Source organism: Hippocampus bargibanti, linkage group LG14 (genome assembly GCF_051943395.1).
Source record: "Hippocampus bargibanti isolate YZ-2025 linkage group LG14, ASM5194339v1, whole genome shotgun sequence".
NCBI classification, from domain to species: Eukaryota; Metazoa; Chordata; class Actinopteri; order Syngnathiformes; family Syngnathidae; genus Hippocampus; species Hippocampus bargibanti.
In genome coordinates, this window is record NC_142747.1 from 21,332,447 (window position 1) to 21,359,586 (window position 27,140).

General features: G+C 41.3%; 1 protein-coding gene across 1 annotated transcript in view; it reads right to left on the reverse strand.

Annotated features, from left to right (window-relative positions):
• Positions 1-27,140, reverse strand: part of LOC148888851 (calsyntenin-2-like) — a 93,452-nt gene that overhangs the window by 38,940 nt on the left and 27,372 nt on the right. The window contains exon 2 of the mRNA XM_089013383.1: positions 10,440-10,562. Within this exon, the coding sequence (XP_088869509.1) occupies positions 10,440-10,562 (123 nt within the window). The remainder of the gene's footprint in view (positions 1-10,439; positions 10,563-27,140) is intronic.

Sequence of the window (27,140 nt, forward strand, 5' to 3'; positions counted from 1 at the left end):
TCTATCTATTTGAGTTACTTCCGGGTTGAGTGAACGCTGGCGCGTGTGGCTGCCGCTGCTCACCCACAGAAAAAAATATCATGTGACTGTAAAATGACCTTGAGAGTTTTGAAAGGCGCTTAGAAATCAAATGTATTATTATTATTATATTTTGTTTTTCTACTTCTTCCTTTCCTTTCATCTTACTGTCATCACTTTACTGCTGTGAAATGTCAATTTCTCCGTTGCGAGACTAATAAAGGCTAATCCAATCCGATCCAATCCAACATGGTCCTCAAAAAGTACAAGCCAGTAAAGATATTTGTCTACCTGAGATGAGAATACATAAGTGATTATTATGATCGTCTGGAAGAATGATGAGTAATAAGGAGCAATCTCATGCAGTAATGATGTCGGTTGATGATGTAATCGCATGTGAAGGGCAGCAGAGAAGGAGATGAGCGACAATGATCGCAAGATGTTTACTCTCCTTCTTCTATGACTTCTATTGCGGTCACGCAAACAATCCAAGGGCAAAAGCTTGTCAGTTTTCCCTGCCTCACATTCACTTAAATCCACAGCGAGTGAGTGAAGCGCCACCCACCTAGACGCCGTCGACGGGGAGGGCGTTTTTTTTGTTTAGAAAGTATTGGTGGCCAGAACAGATGTTGGCACTTGGCGAGAGACAGAGAGCTTTCAACCGCTAATGGCTTTGTGGAAACTATTATCCAAATATGTCTTCCTGTCACATTAGGCTTTTCAACAGCAAATTTATGGGAGAAATGTGTCTTTTTGAAGCATGGCCGCGCTAAGCTAATGGATGCCTATTAGCAAATGTGGATTTTTTTTTTCTTCTCTTCTATTTATTCAATCGTTTGGCAGCCATTTGTGTTATCGCCAAGGCGCGTGAAAACTTTGCTAATAACTCAGTTGACTTTTTAGGGGGAACCGTCCTCTCTCCGTCTCCATTTTTTCATGTGCTAATTCTCTGCCTGGATGCCATCAAGGCTGTCCTTTGGGCATCCTTACAGTGATACCTCGCCTTACCAACGCTTTAGTTTACAAACCTTTCGCCTTACGAACATTACATTCGCAAGAATATCATCTTAACATTCCAACTCGTTTTCGGGAAACACACGGAGCATCACAATGGCCGGCGGACTAGTTTTCGGCGGAAGAACACCAAACCACACGGTCAAACAGCGCCACTGTGGCTGGCGGACGAGTTTTCCACACCCACTTTCTTTCAGTAATAATAATAATAATAATAATAATAATAATACTTTCATGTCAGCACTGAGAGCTACGCTAAAAGCTAACTTACAAATTTCTCAAAGGGTTATTACACTAAAAATTCACTGACGACACTACAGAAAATAATGTGCACTCAGTGCAGACGTGGTTTGTTATCGATTACAAAATAAGGTATATTTTGTGTACTTTTAAGGCTTATTTAGTCGAAAAGTATGTTTTATGAGGACCTGGAAACGATTATTCTCATTTTTAATGGTTTCTTATGGGAAATAAATGTTTGGCAGACAAACTTTTCGCCTTATACACACACTTTTTGAGAACCAGTTAAGTTTGTAAGGTATCACTGTATTTTCATCTCATCACATGGAATTGAATGGCTCATTATTAGTTATTGGCAATGTGTACTCAGGAACGAAGCTCAAGTTGGGTGGTTGTCACATGGCGCTCAACACCTCATAGAAATCTGACATTCGTCCACACCGGAGCGTCCAGGAGGACAGTGAGCTCATTATCAGCAAAGACAGCGCTGCTTTCCAGGCGACGGTGTTTGCAAAGTTGCAAGACTGTGACGAATCATTGAGGCCCGCTGCAAGTTGAGGTCCCGAGTTATAATCAAACCTGACAGAGCATCAATGATGAGCTGCCAGCCTTGATTTATGCGCACATGCATAAGCTGCTTTTCCTCCACTAAAATGTCACTGGAAGCAAATAAATGCGTAGTTTGCATCGGAATCGCTGCTTAAAATGATGGCAACTGGAAAGAAAAGATGGAGGAGGATGTAAAATCGCCATTGCCTGAAGCCAGGAGCTGATCTCTTTTATTCTGGAGAGTCACCAAAAGCAGAGGCAGAGAGCCATACGCAAAATGGGCCGCTTTACCATCTTAAATTTGACGTGCTATTCCTTTCATCCTCCTACCGCCGGATTACGTCACACCAGCGAGAGCAAGAAAGAAAAAATCACATTGTGTACTCTCAACATCAGCATAACTAAGCCTATGAGGTGATATCAGGGCAAATTGGGCAATCAGGCCAGTCGTCAGTTAGGACAATAGAAGCAATCAGTGGAGCCACAGGGATTAGTCCTCTGCTCCCCCCCCAACCTGAGAGCAGGGATCAACCATAGCAGAGTCCGGCACCGCCATGTCTGGACAGTAGGGATATATATATAGGGCTGAAACTACCAGTAAAACCTTAGTTTGCTGACGAAGCCTCTTGGATAGGAGGCGAAACGTCCGACACCTTCAAAGAAGTACAGATGACAGCTGAAGAAACCTTTTCATCGATGGACCATTCCTGTACGACTGAGAGCTTACACAGACGTACTCTCAACAAATGTATTTTTCACCAGGCACTATTTGGCCATCCGTTATGGCAATATTTACATCTACCGTTTTGAGGCGTTGCTGCATGGTGTTTTGTTTATTGTTTTTTTTTTCGTAGTCGGTATGAACTCAAAATTTCCCATTTGAATTCAGCAAGCAGTTATTAACAGTCATCCATAGAAGTCACCGTATCTCATTTGGTCACAAACACATTTGATCGATCCATGGATATCCAATCATGCAAAAAGAGATGTAAACTCTCTCAGCACAGACGCAGACAGTCAAATAGATAGATAGAATAGATAAATAAATACACACAAATAAATGCACAAACAAAAAAATGATTACATAAATAAATACATAAATAAATAGATAAATAGATACATAATTGCATGAATAAATACACAAATAATTAAATACACAAATAAATAAATTATTAAATAAACAAACACATAGATAAATAAATACACACATAAATATACAAATAAATCCACAAATAAACAAAGAAAAAAATAAAAATAAAAATAAAAAGAAATAGTCCCATTGTCTTTGTGTGCCCTGCAATTATCTTGCAACCAATTCAGGGTGTCCCCCCAAGTGCCCAAAGACGGCTAGGATAGGCTCCAGCACCCTAAAGAGGAATAAGCGGTCTGGATAATGGATGGATGGATGGATGGATGGATGGATGGATGGATGGATGGATGGATGGATGGATGGATGGGTTGTTAACCACTGTTTATTTCAAAAGAAAAAGAGAAAGAAACACTAGTCACTAGTCAATCACAAACAATCCCAGTAACACACATTTTTCAATTTGTGTTCATGGAGATGGTCTCCGGTGATAGTTTGTGTGAGCAAGGCCATGGAAAGTTCAACGTGTACAGATATCCCTCTTAGAATTTACGACCCCCAATGATGCCCTCGAGGATGTTCTCTGCTCAGTATTACTTCACAAAGAAACAAAATCGTTTACCTCACTAATGCTTTCTCTGACCCCCGAACGGGCTTAATGAGAACCAGGACCAATAAAAGAAAAAAACTAAATAAATACATACATAAAACAGAATGAGCAATGACACAATCGGGATTGAGTCAAGCACCTAATTAAAGAAATGGAGCAGAAGCCATTTCCTTGTATTTAGAAGGTGTGTTCATGACAAGATAAGCCTGTTCCACATTGTTCTCATATACATCACTTTGTCCGGTTCAAAGGTCACCTACCCTAAAGAGAATCATCATGTCCTTTGGCTGGCAGTCAGTTCAGGGTGTACACCGCATATTACCCAAAGGCGGCCGGGATGGACTCCAGAATGCCTGACACCCTCACTAGTGTAAGAATATTACAAAATGGATGCTTAGAAAGAAACTACCAACCTGGTCGATATATACTTGGACCTTCAGCTAGACGATAATTCATGGATTATTGTAAAACTTGTACCGATCTGTCGTGGTGAAGAAGGAGCTGAGCCAAAAGGCAACTCACTCAATTTACCGTTCGATCTACGTCCCAACCCTCATCTATGGTCAGGAGCTATGCGTAATATCCTAAAGAACCAGATCCTAGATCAGTGGTTCTTAATCTTGTTGAAGGATCCGAACCCCACCAGTTTCATATGCTCATTCACCGAACCCTTCTTCCAATGACTGGGCCTACTTACTGCAGACGAGACTGAGGGGTGGACCTCTGTGGTGGAAGATCCACCGAACCCCTGAGACCGACTCACCGAAGCCCTAGGGTTCGATCAGAATCAGAGCCAGAAAACCCTTATTTGTCCCACAATGGGGAAATTTGCAGTCCACAGCAGCAATTTGAAAGGAAACACAGGTTAAGAACCACTGTCCTAGATACAAGCGGCCGGAATGAGCTTCCTCCCTTCGAGATAAGCTGAGTAGTTCGGCCTCCTCCTCCACATAGAAATGGGCCAGATGAGGTGGCTCAGGCATCTGATTAGGATCCCTCCTGGACGCCTCTCTGGTGAGGTGTTCCGGGTATACCCCACTGACAGAAGACCCAGTGGACGACCAAGGTCACGCTGGAGAGACAATGTCTCCCAGTTTGCCTGGGAACGCCTCGGGATCCGCCAGGACGAGGTGGAAGAAGTGGCTGGGGAGAAGGAAGCCTGGGCTTCCCTACTCAAGCTGCTGCCCACGCAACCTGACCTCGGATAAGCTGCAGAAGATGGATGGATATTGTAAAACTGCGATGGATCGAACTGGTGATGAACCGTAGGCGCTAAGACAGTACAAACGAGACTTGTGAGGTTAAATTCTTCCTCGGCATGACTTTCTGTATTTAACTCTGAATAAATTACAGCTGGCTACATAGTCTCGCCGAAAGGCTAAAAGTGATTGTCAAGTCTGGTGGCTCAGTGAGTCCAGTGGGATGGATGCAGTCACTCTAGTATGCGCTGGACGCCACAGGCTGTGAAAAACAATGCTCTCAAGTGACATTTCTACTACGACTGTTGGCAGATTGTATCTTCAGAGAGGAAAGGAAGTCAAGAGGAAAAGGAAGAGATGGGCTGGAGAGAATGCAGTCAAGTCAACTACGTGTGTGTGATAGAAAATTGCTGCAGAGAAAATCGGATTCTGTGTCTTGAAAATGTCTTCAGGATGGACAAAAAGAATGATATTTATATTTAATATCAAGACATCTAAAGAGCAAAGTGTTTCTTTTGACAGGTGATTGAGTTCATTTAGCTCGGGTTTACCTAGATAGCAACATTTTTTAAACAAAATCAATCATGAATGAACGAAAAGGCATGCAGGGAAAGCTTTTGCTCAATGAGTTATGACCTGAGGAACAAAATTCTATACAACTCCTCCAGGCCGTATTAACACATTCGCTGCCAGACCTAAGTGGCTCGCGATCCAGCTATCCCTCTGTTGGCTATCTATTAGCTATCTACTAGCTGGCTGGCTAGCTAGCTTTCTATCTGTGTATTTAATGGGGCCATTCAGTGTATTGGATTGGATTGGATTGGATTTGCCTTTATTAGTCTCACAGTGGAGAAATTTCCATTTCACAGCAGCAAAGTGATGAAAGCTAACTAGCTAACTAACTATCTAGCTATTAGCTATATAACTATCTAGATTAGCATATCCGCCTCACAGGACAGAGGTCAATTCCGGTCCTCGGCCTTTTGGTATATAGTTTGCTTTTTACATGCTTTCCCTTGATTTTTGGTGGATAATTTAGTTGGGTGTTGGATTCTTTTTGATGCCCACTTCTTTCTCCATTGCATCGAAAAAGATAATGAGAAACCTTTCAAGCATGCCAACATATTTGCATAGCACCGCTATTGACGTATTTAGAGGATGCAAAGCCATCTTTCAACGATGATATAATCATCGCAATGTTTAATATGGGCAAGGCTGAACAAATGTCACACTTGTCATTTTCAATCATTCATCTCTAAGGATGTTAACAGACCAGCCAATTAAGATATGTCACCCTTCGATCTCTCTTCTTGCAGAAAAATAAAGAAACATGTGTGAATGTGTCTGTTTTCACACTCCAAAGTAATCAGACTTTAATGTCCGCCTTTCTAGTGAAACGACCTTTGCCTAAGTGACCAATGGCCTTCTTCTTGCAATGGACTCCGACACCTCATAGACATTATTATGACTCCAGCGTCTTTTAGTCTACTTAGTATATTGAAACTACTCACTGTACTTAACATGTCATTGCAGGGTTGTTTTAAGACAGGAAAATGGCTGACTCTGTGAGTGCAAATTGGATTGGGCGATATTTTCGCATGGGTCAGTGATAATGAATGTTGGTGAGTATAAGAGAATGTAAGGTCGGCGTGTACTGTACAGTATTCTTACTTCTAGGCCTATTTCTATTAGCCCACTGATAACGTTTCACATCATATGTTATTGACGAGGGTGATATGTTATTACAATTATGCTATTGTACAGAGACAGTTTGTTCAATTGTACCAAGTCCTTCCTTGCAAGATCGTTTGAACAGAAAATCAAATGTGTTACCAATCAGAGTTGATCTCATTAGAAGACATTATTCGGAGCTTGAGCCGAGCCATTCGTTTATCAATGGAAAATTAAGCGAGCGCCACTTAGCATAGAATTACTATCATGAGTTCATTTATACGCCAATCAATTCATTTGCATCCACACCGTAATCAGCCCTCAAGGTTAAATGCGGAATCTCGGAAAAGTCGTTGAGAAAAAGATGAAAAATACACCGAAGAACACACACAGCTAACTTCCTCCCCAGGATCAATTCCGATCCGATCAATTGTAAAGAGTAGTGCTGTGGTGGCTTGTTATGTGCATGTTATGTGCATGTTATTGTTCTATAATAATTCCCGAGCTTGTTTTGACTTCTTGATCCTTGGCTTCTTATTCTGCCCTCTTTGGCTTCTCATATCAATGAAGTCTGACAACGTCAATGAAGGAAAGCACTGCGCTGAGTGTTGACCATATTTCTCACTCTGCCCCGGCTGTGCATAACCCGTCGGGATCTCCAAAGAAATCGGGAAAGATGGCACAGAAGAGCTCGGGGCGATGAAAATGACACCACTGGGCGAAGGCGCGAGTTAAACACGATTGTTCATCTGTCAGATCAGATTCGAACCTGATGAATTGATAGAATGCTGATGAGCAGGCTGACGCTGCACGTTTAACATGCATATTGTAGATCGTCATCACTGCCAACACACCCAAGGAGACTTTCCTTTCATCCTAGCTGAAAATCACACCTCCTTCTTCTTCTTCTTCTTCTTCTTCTTCTTCTTCTTTTCCTTTGGGCTTTTCCCTTCAAGGGGTCGCCACAGCAAATCAGTGTCCTCCATCTTTAGAGGTTTGATCCGCATGTTTGTTTTGGCCAAGCTTTGACGTCGGATGCCCTTCCTGACACAACCCTCTGTATTTATCCGGGCTTGGGACCGGCCCAAGAAGACGTGCGTCCCTTTGTGGCTACAGAACAAGCAACTCGCTCAGTAAAAGGCTCCCAAAGACAAAATGGTCATCGGCACAGCAACATTCAAAAACACTATACTCACCATTTGCCGCCTGGACACGCTTCTTCACCTCTTTTCCACACTCTCCATCGCTCTGGACAGTTAACCCCAAGTACGTAAAATCATCCACCTTCTTTATCTCTTCTCCCTGTAATCTCACTGTTGTATTTGGGTCCGTCTTGCTGCGATTGACCTTGATTCCTCTCATTTCCCAGGGCAAACTTCCAACTTTCTAGTTCCCTGCCCTTGTTACAGATCACTGCAAACATCATCGGCCAAGGAGATTCCTGTATAATATTGTCTGTCAGCCCGAGTTATGCACTTCTATAATTACCACGAATATCATAATACTGCTGATAGTATTACACTGAGGAAATAGGAAAACAACAATGTTCTGACCTTCTTTTTTTTGTTTTGTTGTTGTTGCAATCGGTGAATAGCAAAATGAGGAATACCGAACCGTGACTATGCGGCTGAATGTTGTCCTGGCGGTTCTGGCCTCAGCAAACAATTTTCACTCATGCGTGGCAATCGTGCATGTACAGATCTCTGGCTACTTCTCCCGAGTTGCACCTCAATTTTATGCTCTGATGGATGACAATAATTTAAGCTTCCTGATATGCAGTTGCACCTAATTGGACTGTCACAAGTTAGCGCGCTGCGTCAAGCCACAAAATGGCAGGGGCGACGGTGACTATATTGGATCCAAGTGACTGCTCTTGTACATTTCGCATGTCTTACAGCAAAAATTTGCAATGTGACAGCGACCAGACTGACTACAGCCGCCATGTTCAAATAGAGGGCAACTCCGTTTCAAGACATTTTGATTTCAGTCCCTTATTTTTCTGCTCCACATTGCACTGTCAATCATACTGCACGTTTATTTAATGTGTTTTTATTTTGTCATGTCAACTCACATTTTACATTCCTCCTTTCCGTGATTGAAATTTGTGACAGAATTGTGTTGGGAATGAGTTCAAGTCAAGAAATGAAACTAGAAATAAATGTCTTCAATGGAATTTGTACTTGCCGACTAAACTATAAGGACATCATTAACACAGTCATGCATCTATTTATTGTAATAATAATAATAATAATAATAATAATACATTTCATTTCTAAGCGGCTTTCAAAACTCTCAAGGTCACTTTACAGTCACAGGATAAGCTTTTCTGTGGGTGAGCAGCGGCAGCCACACATGCCATCGTTCGTTCACTCAACCCGAAAGTAACTCAAATAGATAGAAAGCAAGCTACCTTGCCAATCGATAGCCAACAGATACCTCTGTTTGACAACCACCCTCATTTCAAGCTCATATAACTCCAGACTCATACCATTTAGGAATTAACTCTTTGTTCCATCTTAAGATGTTGTTAAAGCGCTATATAAACCAATGTGTATGTATTGCATTGTATTTTGAACAGCCGCCCTCATTTCAAGCTCATATAAATCCAGACTCATATCATTTAGGAATTAACTCCTTTTTTTCTGATAAAAGAAGAGAGACTAAGGATTTCTGACGCTGCATTGAACGTTTATGTCGTCCCAAAACTCCATATTCTGTGGGTCCTGGAATTCAAGTGACAATGACAAGTGCCCTCATTTCAAGCTCAATGACTTCTAAAGAAAGTCTTCCAATTTGGAAATCTATCAAGACTGAAGTGACATGGAGGTCAAGCAGTTGACCTCGTATATGGTTTCATCATTTGCTTCCTTTTTATCTAAAGCTTCCATAGTGAGTCTCCTCAGCCCTTCATACAAGTGTGGAGCAAACCCCCCTGCCGACAACACACACACTGATCCACATAAACACTCTTGATGCCCAGCTTGAGAGCCTTGAAGATGTTCCAAACATATGCAAGGGGCATATTAGCAGTCTGTCTGGAACTAACACCTTCCCACAAGAGCTGAGCACCCTTTGAACAAGCTGGAAGTGTCACAAAGTGAACATCCTCAAATCCAGTCACAGTCATCTTTTCTTCTTCTGCTCACACTTTTCGCCCACCGGAGTTGATTTGGCACACGGAAGAACTATGAAGTGTGTTCAGAAGGACTTTTTGGATGTAATGTTTGCGCCTTGATGGGAGGAGCTGAGATGAAATACATATACATCGTGATGCATTCAGTGGAATTACCGAGCAACGTATAACTAGAACGCCAGATTCACATACTATACAAATCACTTTGGAGTGTAGTATTCCTTGAAATTAATCATTTCACATTAATTAATCACTGCCAGAGCATGTGCAAAAATATGTCCACTTCAGTGCCAGGGTTTTTGTCATCGTCACTCTAATTCCAAGACCCACAGAAAATCGAGTTTTACAAAAACGTTCATTTTAGAGTAAGACTTAGACTCTCCTCTTGCATCAGAAAAAAGGTGTAAATTCCTAAATGATTTGGGTCTGGAGTTATATGAGCAAGATATGAGGGCAGCTGTCCAAAATACAATGCAATATTCTTTTAGATAGCGCTTTAACAACAGCTGAAGCTGGAACAAAGTGCTAACATGGAAACAAGGGAAATGCTGCCCCCTCATGGAAGGAAAAAACAGCGCTTTATCAGCACCCTAGCATGAAAAACAAAACCCAAACAAATTGGGGAATGGCGCTCTACATCATATGTTCAATTTCCGAATCAATTCGGGAATGGCAGTCAATGGCTGTCCAAAATCCAATGCAATACATAGATAGGTGTTGATGTAGCGCTTGAACAACAGCTGGATGGGGCTGGATGGAACAAAGCGCTAACATGGGCAAAAAGAGAAATGCTGCTTCTGAATGGAAGTGAAAAACATTGCCAGAGGTCTGGCCAACGCATTATCGGCACCCGAGCAAGAAAAAACAAAACCATGGCAGTGAATGAATGAATGATTGCATGAATGCGTTGTTTCTTACCTGCGTAAGGGATGGGCGCATCCTTATCCAGAGCCACCAAAGGAGGATCAAGCAGAACGACGTCTGTGTTTTCGGTGATGACTCCGTGGTATGACGTCTCAATCCATGGCTTGTGTTTATTCACTGCGGGGGAGCAAAGTAAGTCAGCGTGAGTGATATGATACACTGCTACAACAACAGAAAGGGCAAGACGTTACAGGCGGGGAGATGTGGAAACAGCTTCATTTTAAACATTCGGCAATGCTTGTTTGTTTTCGTCAAGATATCAAAGCTGACTAATTCTCCTTTGAATTACTTCCTGTGAAAGATTCCAATCAAAACAGCGGGTCTTGCAAGGTCCCGTCAAAATAAATGAACATTTTGGTTATCTTTCCGAGGACTTCTTGAATCAGCAAGGGACCGGAAAAAAACACGTTAGCATTATTGCAGCAAACGTTTTAAGTTTCTGACTGTAAATCGTGGCTAATCACACAACCCTGATAGAGCTTCTCCAAGCGTTGATGGATGGAAACGATACACAGTCTTATACGTAACGGGATGAATATGCATGAGCTGGCTGCAAAAAGTAAGTGGGGAAATTGGACTTTTTTTAATCATTATAAAAGCCAAGCCTGAGCATTTAGGGATCAATTAAAGCCGATGCTTCTGTACAATAGAATTGTGATGCATCGCTACTGCCAAAACTACCGGTACGAGAAGACAGTTAAGTGGCAGCCTAAGGGAGTATTTTGTGCAAGTTGATCATGATAACTATACAAGATATGAACCGGGTCCCCAAAGTGTGGCGCCTAATGTTGAATCTTGGTATGTTAGTGACTTCACGCTGAGTTGTAATAAAATAGCCTTGGGGCTCTGCCGACCTTTTAATTATTCCTGACAATTAGTGTTGCGATGCATGATTTATGTATTTTTTTAAAGACTGCCAAAGGCTGGGCTAAGTGTTTGGTCAAAACACGTAATGACTGTGCTGTTTCCACAGACTCTATCGAGGCAGAAAATACATACGTTGAAAGCTCGCGGGACAACCAAAGCTAACAATTTATATGTGAGATAAGATCACAGACTGTCATCACTGGACAACTTGACTGTCATGGGAAGCATTTTCACAGCGGAAAGGTTGCGGCTTGGAATTGAAGCGGATTTACATGGGGCAGGAGATGTTTTCGTCAATGGATGCTAATGCTTTGTGTTTGCTTTCGACATTTAGCTTGTAGAAGACGTGCACATTCCACTATGACGTCCATAATTAACCGGTGAAAAGGACGCATTGGTCATCTCCTCTTTCATCTAGAACTGGTTGATACAACAAGGAGGGTGCAGAAAACTGCGTCAGATTGAATGATTGTCTGTGTTTTTTGTATTGTGTCACGTTATTATTATTTTCTTTCTACTTCTTTCCTTCCTTTCCTCTTCCTTTCATGACTTTGCTCCGGTGAGATGTATATTTCTCCACTGCGAGACTAATAAAGGCTAAACCAATCCAATCAAACCCAATATTGTCCTTGTTTTTGACCAAGTAAAACCAACAGTACAAGTGTGACGGTTGATTATTTCTCAAGACCAGATCAAAGTTGACCCCAGCATGTTGATATTTTTTTTCAGTAGTGAATTGCTCACATCCGGTCATCACTTCAGTGTCTCAGTTGGCTATCTATCACCTTCATTCTCTCGCAGACCAGACAAGAAATCTCAGCCATCTGAGCTCACTGGGATCATTGGATTGACACCACGGGACGTCCCCCTTCGACTTCACCCAGAAGCTCCACTCTTGTTGCAAACAATTCAGTCCACCACAGGTTGCGGAAGATGAGAAAAGGGGCTTTATAAATGAAAATGCCAAGCCATCAATTGCAAGATTCCCAAGAGAAGCGTTTCAGCCTCTCGTCTGACCCGCATGGAGAAGTGCAGTTTGACAGTGAGGATAGCTTCGCAGATTGCCTGTTTCATTTGCATGCCACAGAGAGCAACCCTTTTCAAAGACAGATCCGAATTGCACGGATAATTCACCGGCGTGTCTTCAAATGACCCTCATCAATTATTGGCTAAAAAGGCAGCATTTGTGTTCACTCCATGAATGATTGAATGACGCATCTGTGTCTATATGTTATCATATTTAAAAGTGTCAAGCGTGTTTGTGACTACAATACACAATGGAAGCACAGAAAACCTGGGCTCAATCTTAGGTGAACAGAGCCAGCCTGTTAAACTGCCGTCTTCATGTAGGAGATCTCTCCTTGGACTAATTTAGGACTTAATAAACTTCTTCACAGGAAGAGCTCATTAGCCAGGTTACAAATCTATCAGTTCGTGAAAAGGACAATGTCTATGCTTGGGACGTCCAGGGGGTGTGGTATTCAAATCAAGAAGACTATGTTTTACGAATGTATCACTCCAATTTGCATCTACAGGTAAGATCCGACTTGCGACCGAGTTCCATTCCGACCAAACGGCCGCAAGTCCAAATGGTCGTAAATCAAAATCCAGACTCGGAGGCTAAACGACTGGCAACCCCCCCTCCCCCCCCTCTCTGGTGCCATCACACGGTCGATTGCTGTGCGAGAGTGACATGCTGGCTGGCTGGCCAAAATTGTCATAGCTTGGTAGAGGGCTGCAGAAGTTGTGCGGCGGTCATGAATGGCTTCGTACCCCCCCGCCGCCAGCAGTAAAAGACAATCTTCCTGTGTTGGACTCTTTGTTCACAGTGTCCCAACAAACATCTCTGACAAGCAGCAATCCTTAAATGACAGCGTGTCCGTACCCAAACAGTCCGCTTCAATGAAAAAAAAGAATGAATGTTGCTTTTAAATGTTTGGCAAATGAATGTGCGAGTGAGACAATTTAAGACAACGAATACCTTGTCAGGTTGCCCTCATTGCTACAAAGACTCACCTCAACTGCAATATTTGTCTTCTTGACATTTTGATTGAACAGGCCGGTATTCATCGGCACGGCAACGTTGAAGTTCCGGAAGCCGCTACTTGGATATATATTTAAAGATTTGCCAAAGAAAAACACAGCCTTTCAGATTGGACTCCAAGTGACCCCAATTTTTCCAAGCAAACAACATTCATTGGCACCTAAACGCAAGCGCTAAATGTCATCTAGTAACGCGAATGGAAAGAGGAAACATTTCCTGAGGCTTGTCGTGATTTTTTTTTAACAATTCTGTTTTTTATTTTATTTTGAAGGACTTGGACCAAACAACACTTGTTGAGTTGAATTTAAAAGCAAATCAGAGCTTTGAATACCGTGACCTTCCACAAAGACAATACACCCAAAAAAAGGGCAACTGCTGCATTGTCAGAATAATCAATATTTTTTGGCTATCTGGCAATTTAGCTAGCTACTGTATCTATTAGCCCTACATAAATATTTTGCACCGTCTCAAAGTATGTTTCTTCACAATTTAGTGAAGTTTAGAGGCCAGTGGACTACGGTATTTTTGTTGCACAATTAAATTCAGCCACAAGGGTTGTGCTAAGCAGTTATTAAACCAGTACATGCCAATATAATCACGTTGTGTGACGAATGATAGATAAATGTGGTCGCTCAGATGCCGGGCGGCAGAACTATCTCCCTCTGCCATCTTACCAATTAAGGAGTGAGCTGTGGAATTGACTGAGTCTCCACGCGTGGCAGAGGTGCACTGACGGCTGATTAATCTCTGACCCAGCTCACAGCGTGCCACCGTAACAGTGCCACTGGGTACCATCTGCACGCGGGAGTGTATTGCAAATAGAACAAGAGCGGGGGAGGCGGCGGGGCAATGGAGGAAAAGAAACAGTTGTAATTAAAAAAGGGAGGGGGAAAAAACGGCAGGAAACGGAACCCGGATTGACAAGGTCAACAAAAGTGCTTGGAATAATTTGTCAGCAACATGAAACGTCAACACAGCTCAGATAGTAAGCAACAAATATTTCATTACAGGAACAACAAGCTAGGCCCTCCAAGCTGTCCGTCATTAGACCTGAGCAAACGACGGGAAATATAGGCTGCTTTTTGTATTGTAATATCAAAGAATGACACTCGCCTCTCATCCCTTCTTTTGGAATGTGGGAGGAAACCGGAGTACCCGGAAAAAACCCACGCAGGCCCAGGGAGAACATGAAAACTTCACACAGAAATCTCCCTGTACGCCTTCTAAATCAGCTCTGGGAGCCCTGTCGCATCAAATGTGTCGATCAAACTGTTGCTTTAACCGATCAGATTTCGAGTTGGCAAACCAAGGCCTGCTCAAAGGCGCTGGAAACGTCAGTTTTTGCAAACTATTATTGGCTAGTCACTAGCCAATCATAGTATCACTAGCTGCGAGTGATAAGCGCATAATGGTCAGAGCTAGCACACTGTATTGGTAGCGAGCTGTGTGAGCAAATATATTGTGTTGATTTGATAACAGTTTTGTCAACCTACAATGGCCGAAGGAGGAGAAAATGGATTTGGTTGGAGATTGACTGTTTTCAAGACGGACTTTTCAAGAAAAAATGGACATCACCAAGAAAGGTGGCTCAGTTATTTCCTGGCTAATGGTACCCTCTAGTGGACTTAAATCCCACCACACTTTTGTCAGTCTGGATTGATCCAGACATAGCACTACAGAAGGCCTCGCGATGAAATCCACGGCGGGTCCCACCACTTAGATGTTACATAACAGCGGTGGTGGTTCAAAGGCTGGCTGTTTGGCACAGCGATTTGAGATGATCTTGTTAAGATGTCGTTGCAGACCTGTGAAACCACGGTGGGACCTTGCTGAGCAACAACAACAAAAAATGCAACACGATGTGGAATGATTGTTGTGGAGGAGACAGAATTTCAGAAAACACTGAAAGGAAGGAAGAACGTGCTAAGCCGCACATTAAAACAAGAATTTGAACAATGGCATTTATGTTTTTTCTTCTTTTCTTCCCTACAAGCTGGCACCATTGCTGCGGCAGAACCCAGTTAAAGGTCAGACATTCTTTTCCAGCCTCCTTGGTGAGAGTAAAACCCTTGTCACAAACAAGAATAAAAACAAACTATCTGGATCAAAATTTGCCCCAGGGCTGTTCCTGGCTGGGTGATGATGTCACTGCATGAGACTTGTAACCTTGGGCGATAGCGAAAAAAGACTGACTGCACTATGACTCTGCTGATCTGCTGCGACTAGCACCCAGGAGATGTATGTCCAAAACAAAAAGAAGGAACTATAGTGTCGATGTTTGGTTTGGATATGAAAAAAATATGGTGAAAAACAAACAAAAGAGCTAAAAGGTTTGGTCAACAAAAATGGACGTGTAAGCCGGAAATACACACCGGATGCCATTAACGGCTGCTGCCATGACCCCTATTTATCCATCTTACTTCACAGTGGCAAATGTTCCCTATTTGTGTCATTTTGTGCCTTTTACACAGTCCATTATCGTCTGCGCAATTTGTCATCTGGCTTTTTCAGCTTCCTGCTTTTCTCATTTTCACATGTACTATTTAGCGCATCCTGAGATACGCCGACAGAGAAGATAAAATGTTGTCATCCGTCTGTCACTGATCGGGACGACCAGCACTTGTGCAGGTGCAGGCGGGGCCGACGGCGCCACCCGTTGGTCGCCAACCAGTTTTCAGAAACTGTCCCGTTCTGCCTTGACACTGCACCCTTCAAACCTTCTCGCATCCAAAGTTTTCCTCTAGCCACAATCAAAATAGCTTTGCATTCCAACATGCAGTACGCACCTGGGTCTTCCTCGCCGTCACAATGCTCATAAAACCTTCAGTTGAATTCAAGTTCAACATTTGCGTCTGGTTGTTTCTATGATGTGTTAAGGGAAATAAAAACAGTGCATGAAGTTTAATGGAGTCATCCAGACGGCTGCTCCCGCTGCATTGTGTTGTGCCCGATATGAAAAGGCACCATTCTAAAACCGTTGCCATTTCAAAGCACACAGAGAGAGAACGGCATGACATCCAAATGAAGGCGCATTATACCTCTGACCTTTCTGTCTTGCTAAGCTATAAAGGAGGCCTTTGCATTTTAATCAGCCGGGCTAGTAAATACAAAAGGCGGAAATAAAGGAAACAGACGCTATTAGTCTTCCATTTCAGATTCCTCTATACTAGTATAGACATTGGGCTTGTGTTAAAGTCGCGTCCTTGCTTGAAAGGAAGACATTTATTTGCAGCTAGTAGAAAACAGTACGTTTTTGCATAACGTCACAACGTCATCTGCTAAATTTCAATATTATGTCATCAGTGTATTTTGGGGCTCTTTAGTTCAGGACACCTGAAGTCAAAAGCTACCATCTGCCAATACCGAATTACCTGAATAATTTTATTTCCCGACAAATCTCTCTCTATCAAGATGTGATTCTCCTGTATGATGCTATTTCTCTGCCCCGAAAAGGTAGTAATCGGAATATTTGAATATCCTCATGCATATTATTTGATTGATCGTACGTATTTCTTTCATTTTTTATGTGTTGGGGTTCTTTTGCACTTATGTGTTCATGTTTTTGTTCGTATCTCTTCTGAGTTTTTGTTTTGCACAGACGCTCCCCTACTTACGAACATTCGACTTACAAAAAGGTACATGAGGACTTTTTTGTAGTAACATGTAGTATTCTCACCAGCGGTGTGCCGTATATTTGGAAAACGTTTATATATTTGTATATTTTGGAAAACTTTTTTTCATTCATTGAAGGTGCGCCTTACAGTCCGGCCGGTGCACCTTATATATGAAAAGTTTGAAAATACACCATTCATTGGGTGTGCGCCTGATATACAGCGCCTTATACAGACGCCGCCCTACTTACGAACATTCGAGTTACGAACAACGGTACGTGTGATTATGTTTGTAGGAACATATGTAGTATTCACTCCAGTTGTACGTGTACATATCTTTATAGAGCATATATTTTATGAAATGTTTATTTTTCAGTACAAACCAATTCAGGTTACTTATATAAGCCTTAAACATACATTCCATATAAAATATAGCAACTTACAAACAAATTCACCTCACGAACGACGTACAAACGAGATCGTTTGTAAGTTGGGGAGCGTCTGTAGCTGTTTTGTGTGTTATTTTGTTTTGCATGAGCAGTAGCTTTTTTTTTTTTTTTGATCAGATCATGTTTTGCAGCAACAGCATTGGATGGAAGGACGGTCAGCTAGTAAGTACAGCAGCCTAGCAGTAGCAGAAGTCTGCTACCGCTTGTGGTAAGTGGCCAAAGAAGATTTTTCGGGAAGGATTGGCACAATGCAATTGCAGCCTTGTGATATGAATGGCTTCACATTGGGGTGCGGCCATCTCAGCTTGACTCCATTTGTTTGGCATGACGGGTCACCAAAGGCAATTGCGGCAGTTTGCTTGAAGGGTACAATTTCCGACACAAAGCGGAGTCATTTCATTCAAATAGCTCTCATTACTGAACGGGATTTTTAACGTGAATTAATGTTCAGGTTCAAAAGCTGTATACATTTGCCTGCAAAGCAATCAGAACAGTATTCAGTCCTGGCAGGAGATGGAATAATGTGATTTTAATAGAAGTTCTAATTCAAGTCATGCGATTGCATCTAATTGTTAGCATTTCACAGGCTATTCAAAATGTTCAACATCAGTGGTTCTGAAAATCCGCTGAAGAGAACAATCTATAGTATCTTGCAAATACATGAGGGGTTGAAAACATACAGTATTTGTTGTTCAGGAGAACGTATTGTGTCTGTCAACTGCAAATGAAAAATTGCAGTGGAAAGAAACTATTATTATAACTGCCTCAAATGACATATAGACATATATATATATATAGAGTTGAAAAAGGTAAAGCAGTAGTGCCTTGTCATTTCCGGTGACTTTGTAGAAAAGTGACAGTAAGGATGCATATTTGGATGGCATTTGGAGATGACCGAGCTTGGCAAGATTATTTTCAGCCCGGTGTTCAGTGTCTCCGATGTAATTAGCAAAAGGAACTATGATCCAAAGAGAAGTCCTTGGGCATTGCAAGCGTATCAATCGTTGACTGCAAAGAAATGTCAACAAACAAATGTCTACTTTTTGCATTTTGTCTCAGGCAGACATCCAACAGAGTTCACATGAAGTAGTGCGTAGTGCGACCACGGCTTTGTATGAGAGTTCTGCAGCATTCCATCGGCATTCCGGGTGAGGCCTGGTATCTCGGAATATCTGACATTGTTGCCAACTTGCGCCGGTGATATTGGCTGCATCGCAAAGGCCCCAAAGTATCAAAAAAGGATGAAGCACAGTGACGCTTCACTGGATGCAAATTACAAACTCAACTCTGATTCTGGGACACTTTCTAACGATGGATCAAGAGTCAGAAAAAAAAAACATACATATAAAAAATACATGAATGAATAAACAACTCAATAAATACATACATATTTAAATAGTTAAATAATTACACAAATACAAGTAAACAACTCAATAAATAAAAAAATAAAAATTGAACAAATGCTTGAATAAATAAATGAATAAATAACTAAATAAAGAATATGCATATAAATACATGGATAAATAAGCAAATAAATAAATAAACAAATGAGGGAGGAAAGCGCTAGGGATTCTGCCGACTAATAATAATAATAATAAAGGCTATGGCACAAGGAAAATGACATCAAACATCAATATGTTACATTAGTCACACATCTGACTTTCTTTCTTTCTTTCTTTCTTTCTTTCTTTCTTTCTTTCTCTTTCTTTCTTTCTTTCTTGGTCATATTTTTGCACAAAAGCATCTCTTCTATTCAACGGGGTTCTTTAAAAGGATTATGTGCAAAGGTTGAAAGCCACCATGCCGAATTGTGCACAAATTCAGCAATTTTTGAAAGGGCATTTTCCTTGTCATCATTCACCGTCGCCGGAAGGAAGTCGTTCAAACACTTTAGTGTCAAAAGATGGAAAGCTACATGATAAGTTTGCTCATGGGGCTAAATTCCAGAAACCATATTAGCATATTTTGGTATGCATCGTGAACCAATAAGGCTCGTTTTGCAGCATTTTTTAGTCCACGACATTCATCTCGGAGGAGACTGTGCTGAGCGCTCGCACATCTTTGGCAGCGCGGATCTGACAGCAGCTCCTGTATTTTGTTTTTCTACTTCTTCCTTTCCTTTTGTCTTTCATTACTTTGCTGCTGTGAAAATTTCTCCACTGCGAGACTAATAAAGGCTAATCCAATCAAACTAATTTCTACACATTTCATGATCTCCTCACCTCGCTGAACTTTTCAATTATTTATGTACAAAATGTATTCTGAATCATGTATTTCCAATGGTCAAAAAGAAAGGTCTGTTTAACTGTAGATATCGCATGTTTTTTTCCCGTGGTGACAAAACTCATGAGATGCTTGAGGCATTTTTCTGCATTTTAAATACAACGGCCATGTTGTTGTGACACGTGGTAATACTATTTCACGTCTTTTCATTGCACAGACAAAAACAAATTGGTGTTTTTCCACTTTCATGTCATTTTTTCAGTCACCTAATCTGTATTTATTTTTGATTTTTTTCATGAGCCACAGAGCTACTATATTTTCAGAATATGAATTGAGCATCGAATGATGTATGTTTGGATTGATGTGCATGATTTGATATGAAATATGAAAGTGCCTTACGCATGACGACGGAAGCCATTCCACGGCGCACGTAGACACCCCTCAGTATGAATTCCACAAAACAACAAGAGTAATTAAAGCCTGACTACCTGCCAGCACCTTGCACGCATTTCTTCCTCCAAGCCCATGGCCTTCCTTACACCAATTTCTCAGTTCGATATTACACAGCATCTTGTTCCTTATTAATGAGATGCATTAAAGTGGGGGAGATCCGCACCTCCGCCGCCGATATTTCAAGGCATCGCATGCATTGAGTTCATTTGCTGCCAGAATTGCATTTTGCCCTTTAGTTCATATTCTGGAAGCACCGTGAACTGTGTATTCATTCACCTTGCAGACGTGGAATTTTGATCAGCAGTCTAATGAAACAATGAGTGTGAACGGTGTGCTGAGTTTACTCCCAAGATGGCGCGAGATATTCAAGCAGTCAAGTGAAAAGACAAATTTAGCATCACTTTCTGTCAGATCAGCAATCATGATAATAATTGCCATTTGTTGGAAAGGAACTGTTGGACCCTGACGAAGCTGTAACAACTTCACAAGTTCCCAACCGCCGACAACAGTCAATCAAAAGATACGTCGGCGTGGAATCAGTCTTGCGACATCAAATACCAAATGGCGTCTCTTCACACCTCGTCTGGCGTTTGACTCGTCTATAAATCCGCTTTAACTTACAAATGAGGTTCAGGGATATAACGTGATGAGAAATGCGGGTTGCTTTCCATTATTTGCGCTTCTCCTGTCTAGTTTAAAAAAATATATATATATTTAGAGATGTTTGTTTGCAAATCACATTGTTAAAAGAAAAAAAATCAAGCACACTGAGATCTAGCGGTGTGATGACACCAACAATGATTATGATATTTTTTTTTAAAGTGGCGGCCGCTGTTTGACATTTCACTAAGCTGAAACCGACGTACAGTAGATCAAAGGCTCGTTGCTTGAACATTTATTGCGCTACGGTGTTCAAGTCATATTTGAAACGCTCAGTGTGAAGTACTTAACTCGTCATCAAGGAGAGCCGCTCTATATACCCCGCCATACCCCCGATCGCCCCTTCCCAGGCAGAGACTGCTGATACAGTATCCCGGGAGGATAACAAATCATTTGCATTGACATCAACTGGTGATGAGAGCAGTGGTGGGGGGGCAGAAATGAGGGCGGTTTAAGGTCAAGATGTACTTCATTGAGCAAAAGACTAATCTCCTCTTGGATGAAAGAAAAAAAGACATGGAAAATGGCGATTTGACAAGTGTGTGTAATTGAAAATATGACCTAAATTAGTTCAGGTTTTGTTTTTTTCTTGCTTGGGTGCCGATAAAGCGCGGGCCAGACATCTGGCGAAGTTTTTTCCCTTCCACAAGAGGGCAACATTTGCCTTTTGTTCCATGTTCACGCTTATTCCAGCTTCAGCTGTTGTGAAAGCGCTATAGAAACCAATATGGATGTACAGTAAAGTCTGGTTATATGGATAGTACTGCTTATTACGATACTATTTCTATGAACGCAAGGAGAAAATTTACATGCCGCAGGATCGGATATATCGATAGTCCGGTTAGATCGATATTTTTTCCCACTCCCGTACGTATTTCATTGTATTTTGGACAGCCGCCCTCATTTCAAGCTCATATAATTCTTGACCCATATAACTTAGGAATTAAGTCCTTTTTTCCGATGAAAGAAGAAAGTGTACGGTTTCTAACTCTGTAATTAATGTTTAGGCAGTCCTAAAACTCAATATTCTGTGGGTCGTGCAATTTGAGCGAAAATGACAAAAACCCTGGCAGTGGAGTGGATATATTTTTGACAGTGAATGAGTTAATTGGATGCAGCGTAGCACTCTTTCACTGCCATTCACGAATTCATTCGGGAATTGAAAATATGACATTCACGAATTTGTTCTTTTTTTTCTCTTGCTTGGGTGCCGATAAACTGCTGGCCAGACCTCTGGCAATGTTATCGCCATGTTCGTGCTTTATTCCAGCTTCAGCTGTTGTTAAAGTGCTATACGAACCAATATATGTATTGCATTGTATTTTGGACAGCCGCCCTCATTTCAAGCTAAGATAACTCTAGAGCCATATAACTTAGGAATTACCTCTTTTTTCTGATGAAAAAAAGAGAGTCTAATGTTTTTTATGCAACATTGAATGTTGATGTCGTCCTAAAACTCAATACTGTGTGGATCCAGGAATTCCAATAACAATGACAAAAGACCTAATGACCTTCAAGATCCTATAATTCCAGACCCGTATCATTTAGGAATTAACTCTTTTCTTTCAGATGAAAGAAGAAAATCTAAGGTTTCTTCCGCTGTATTGAACGTTTATGTCGTCCTAAAACTCAATATTCTGTGGGTCCTGGAATTCAAGTGACAATGACAAACGCCCTCATTTCAAGTTCACATAACCGCAGACACATATAATTTAGGAATTAACTCTTTTTTTCTAATGAAAGAAGAGAATCTAAGGTTTCTTGTGATGAATTGAATGTTTATATAGTCCTAAAACCCAATCTTGTGTGGGTCCTGGAATTTGACTGACAATGACAAAAACCCTGGCACTTGAGTGGACACATTTTCGCACATCGTCTGGCAGTGAATGAGTTAAAAAGAATCCCACCCAATGGATGAATTTACTCTCTCTCTCTCTCTCTCTTCTACTCGTGACAGGACGGGACCTTTTCACAAGCACCCGACAGCTGTGTACTGAGCTTAGTGGGAAAGCAGTTCATCGTTCCCCAAGCAAGCCGATAATAAATGTTGACGGGAAGGATTTTTGCTCTTCTTAGTCTGAAACTATTTTTGTTCAATGTCAAAATGCTTTTGTCAGTGGATTTGAAGACAATCTTCAGCCGCGCAAAAACAACAACAACAACAACAAACACATTCTGTCTAAACCGTAGCAACATGTTTTGCAAGAAAGTTGCTTTCTCCTGCGTTGCGACACAGCCCCTGCTGCTCTTTTTCCCCTGTGGATCTCCCTCATTGCTCTCAGAGCGATCCCTTTAATGATCGCCGAGAGATGAGATCTTTATTCATCAGGTAGCCCGCAGAATAAGCGGCGGCATCCATCTTGACTTGACTGTTTCGGGTTGAATCCGTAGATCACAATGCCGAACAACTTTGGGGTCTGGGGAAAATCACTGGATAAATGATATTCTAAAAAAATAATAATAATAAAAATGAGCATGAATAATGCGAGCGGGAGGATATGGACCTGAAGATGCTTTGCCCTTTGCAGATGTAATAACAATAAAGGTACATATAGGATTACTTTTTTTTGTCTGAAACTGTGTATCAAATTCAACTCCAGACTACTGCCTTTAATTTTGCCCAGAAAGGGATTTCAAGTCTGCAGAATCCAACACTCCAGTTTTTCTGTCACAACCGAGAACTAAACAAAAACTAAAATGAGATTTTTTTTTTTTTTTACACTTGGGCCAAATTAACTCTTTCGCGGTCTCAGGCAATATAAGAGGTTGAAAAATGTCTGTAGATTTGAATTAACAAAAAGTAGCTAGCAGGGGACAATAACTCCCTCCCTCCTCCTACTCCATTCCATCAAGCCATTAACTACCAACACAAAGGAAAATAAAACGACTTTATTATACAGTACTGTTATTTTTTTTGTTTCATTACAATGCAATAGCACATTTACTATACATAAAATAAGGTATATTTAGTAGAAAATGATGTTTTATGGGGACCTGCATGGGAAGGGATTATTCTCATTTTAATGGTTTCCTATATGAAATAAATGTTTGGAAGACGAACTTTTCACCTTACACGCACTTTCTGGGAACTAATTAAATTTGTGAGCTGAGGTATCACAGTACTTGGTATGTAAACAATCTGAGGGATTATTTTAGACAAAGTTTTGGAGAGAAAGCGATCGTACCTGGATGACCGTGTTTACCAAGGTGGCTTTCGCATGGATTCTTATCTTTGGAAGGCGTCTTTGAGTCTTTGCCACTGACCTCTCTGTCTTCAGGGCACGTTTTTCATGCGAGTGGCAACAGGCGGTGTGGCAGATAACGTTTTAGGCACGCCGTCACCAAGATGGGTCGGTCGGCTCGGCTGCTTGACAATGATTGGATTTTAATTGATTAGTTTCATCCTAATTGGCCGAGTGAAAGTTTGACAAGCGAGAGGCCTCCATTCAAACAACAGAAATGCATTCACTCGGCCAAGGTTATCATTTCAAATTGGAAAGACTTGACAAGTGCCTTTGAAGTGTGCTTAATGAAGTGTGCAATGCTATTGATGAGGAACGTCATCATGTGGCTTTGTGGCTTGTGGCGGAAACACTCAGTTGTTGAACCATTTGCATTGTTACATTTTCAATGAACTGTGATCAAATACAGTGATACCTCAGCTCACAAACTTAATTGGTTCCCAGAAAGTGTGTGTAAGGTAAAATTTCCCATAAGTAACCCTTAAAAATGAGAATAATCCGTTCCCAGGTCCCCATAAACATCATTTTCTACCAAAAAGGCTTAAAACTACACAAACTATACCTTATTTATGTATAATAAATGTGCTATTGTATTGTAACTGAAGAAATAAACTGTACTGTCTAATAAAGTGGTTTTATTGACCTTTGTGATGGTTGTTGATGTAGTTGCCTCTTGATAATATCCGAGTGAAGTTGCCGTGCTTTCTCGGCGATAATACCCTCACTCACACTGTCCCCCGATAGCTGCTTTTCGTTACCACTGTAGTTTGTTGGAGGCGTTGAGAAAACAGGGATGAAATCAGGACGGGGGACTTTCAACGTAGGTGGACATGAATGCAAATGTATGTTTTGCAAAGTAAATCTCCCAACCGACTCCACTTTTCCTCTCTCACATCACTTTTTTTTTTACTGGATCATGTTGTCAAGTGTTAATTAAAAAATCGCTGCACCTTTCATCAGACTGGTGAGAGAGTCCATTAGGTAGGTGGGAGTCGAGTTGATAATCTCCTTGATGTTTGGGCTGCCAAACCACATCAGGTTTTTTTGCTTTTTTTTTTTCTGCAGCCACGCAAACCCCCGCATCCCACTCGGCCGCCATGGCTTTGTCTTATCACTGCGGCGGCCTAATGATGATGAAGCTGTGGACTCAGCAAAAGAGTCACATGAGCATGAGCTCTGCTCAACACGCTAACGCATGCACGCAACTCACAATGTGTAAGGGGGGCGGGGGGGGGGTCATTGATGCCACGGGGGGATGACCATTTTTGATGCAACCATGCCGTACGTGGGAGGGAAGAGCTTTGCGTATATCAAGATACAGACGCTCCCCAACTTACAAACGAGATACGTTCCCAACTGTCGTTCGTAAGGTAAATGTGTTCGTAAATTGCTACGGTGCTATATTTTGTATGCAATATATATTTAAGGTTTAAGATTTATATAAATATGTTTAAGGCTTGTATAAGTAGACCCTATTTTTAAAATGTAAATTCTACGCCTGGCACCGCAACGCGCTAGCAGGCTGGCAACACGGGTCCGACAATTTGGGCCAGCCAGCCAGCATGTCACTCTCGCACAGCAATCGACGGTGTGATGGCACCAGTGGGGGAGGAGTTTGCGTGTCATTTAGCCTCCGAGTCTCTATTCAACATTCTGAATGGATTTCGACATACGACCGCTTGGTCGGAACGGAACGGAACATGGCTAGTCCCTCTTGGTACAAACTTGATCTTTTGTGCCCCAATAAGATAACGATTTGTACTTGAGTTTCACTCCAAGCCTTATCAGGAAAGTATTTCGGGGTATGCGAGGCATAATGGGAAGAACGATATCAGCTGGAAGTGGCTAATTAATTAAAGATAACGTAAACACAACATGGCGATGTTCTGTGTGCTGACATTATCTGGAAACAGTGACACACAAAAAAAAGCGGAAAATCCTCCGTAATCAATGTTCAGTTGATTTTCTCCCACATTCCAAGCACGACCGGAGTGGCTTAATCCAAGACAAAAGAGCCCTATTTTCTATAAAGCAATATTTTTTTAAGTCATTCACTGCCAGACCATGTGCAAAAATGTGTTTTCTCCAGTGCCAGGGTTTTTGTCATTGTCACTTCAATTCCAGGACACACAGAATCTTAAGTTTGAGGACGACATAAACATTAAAGGCAGCGAAAGAAACTTTAGACCTCAGGTGTTAAAGTCGAGGCCCGGGGACAGAATTTGGCCCGCCATATCATTTTATTGGACCCGCAAAAGCAAATCAAGCACGCCAAGTGCCTTAATGCTTGCTAAAGTCCAAAGCAAAATTCTCATTATTCATTCATTATTTTTAACTTCACATTTGAAAACTATTTATTCATTCATTTATTGTGTCTTCTGTTTGTAATATGTGGAGGAGATGAAACAGCCTAACGGTTTCTCCAAATTCATAACAAAATGAGTTTGATCCCTGCTTCAGACTCTCTTCTTTCATAAGAAAAAAGAGGTAATTCCCAAGTCATATGGGTCTGGAGTTATCTAAGCTTGAAATGGGGGCGGCTGGACAAAATACAATGCAATACATACATATTGATTTATATAGCGCTTTAGCAACAGCTAAAGCTGGAATAAAGCGCTAACATGGAAAAAAAGGGAAATACTACCCCCTTGTGGAAAGGAAACAGCACTGTCAGAAGTCTGACCAGCGCTTTATCGGCACCCAAGAACCAAATATGAACACATTCGAGAATGGCACTCGACGTCCTATTTTCAATTCCTGTTTCAATTTGTGAATGGCAGTCAATGAGGTTTTTTGTGTGTTTGTGTACATCTTTGTCACTCCCGAAACAGAAAAAAAAACAAATAATGATATGTCATGTCATTTTTAAATGACTGAAAAAATAGACATTATTTCCATTTCTTTTGTTTCCTTGTTAGTATTTTGTGGGTAAAGTAACTGGAAAGTGTCCTTGAGAGTTTTGAAAGGTGCTTAGACATTAAATGTATTATTATTAGTAGTAGTAGTAGTAGTAGTAGTAGTAGTATAATAAAATACATCAATATAAATTTAGATTAAGCAGGATTTAGCAGGAGGATAATTCTTGCTGACATTTCAAGAGCGTTCTCATTCAATTTTAACAAAAGAAATGAGACTATTCACCTTTT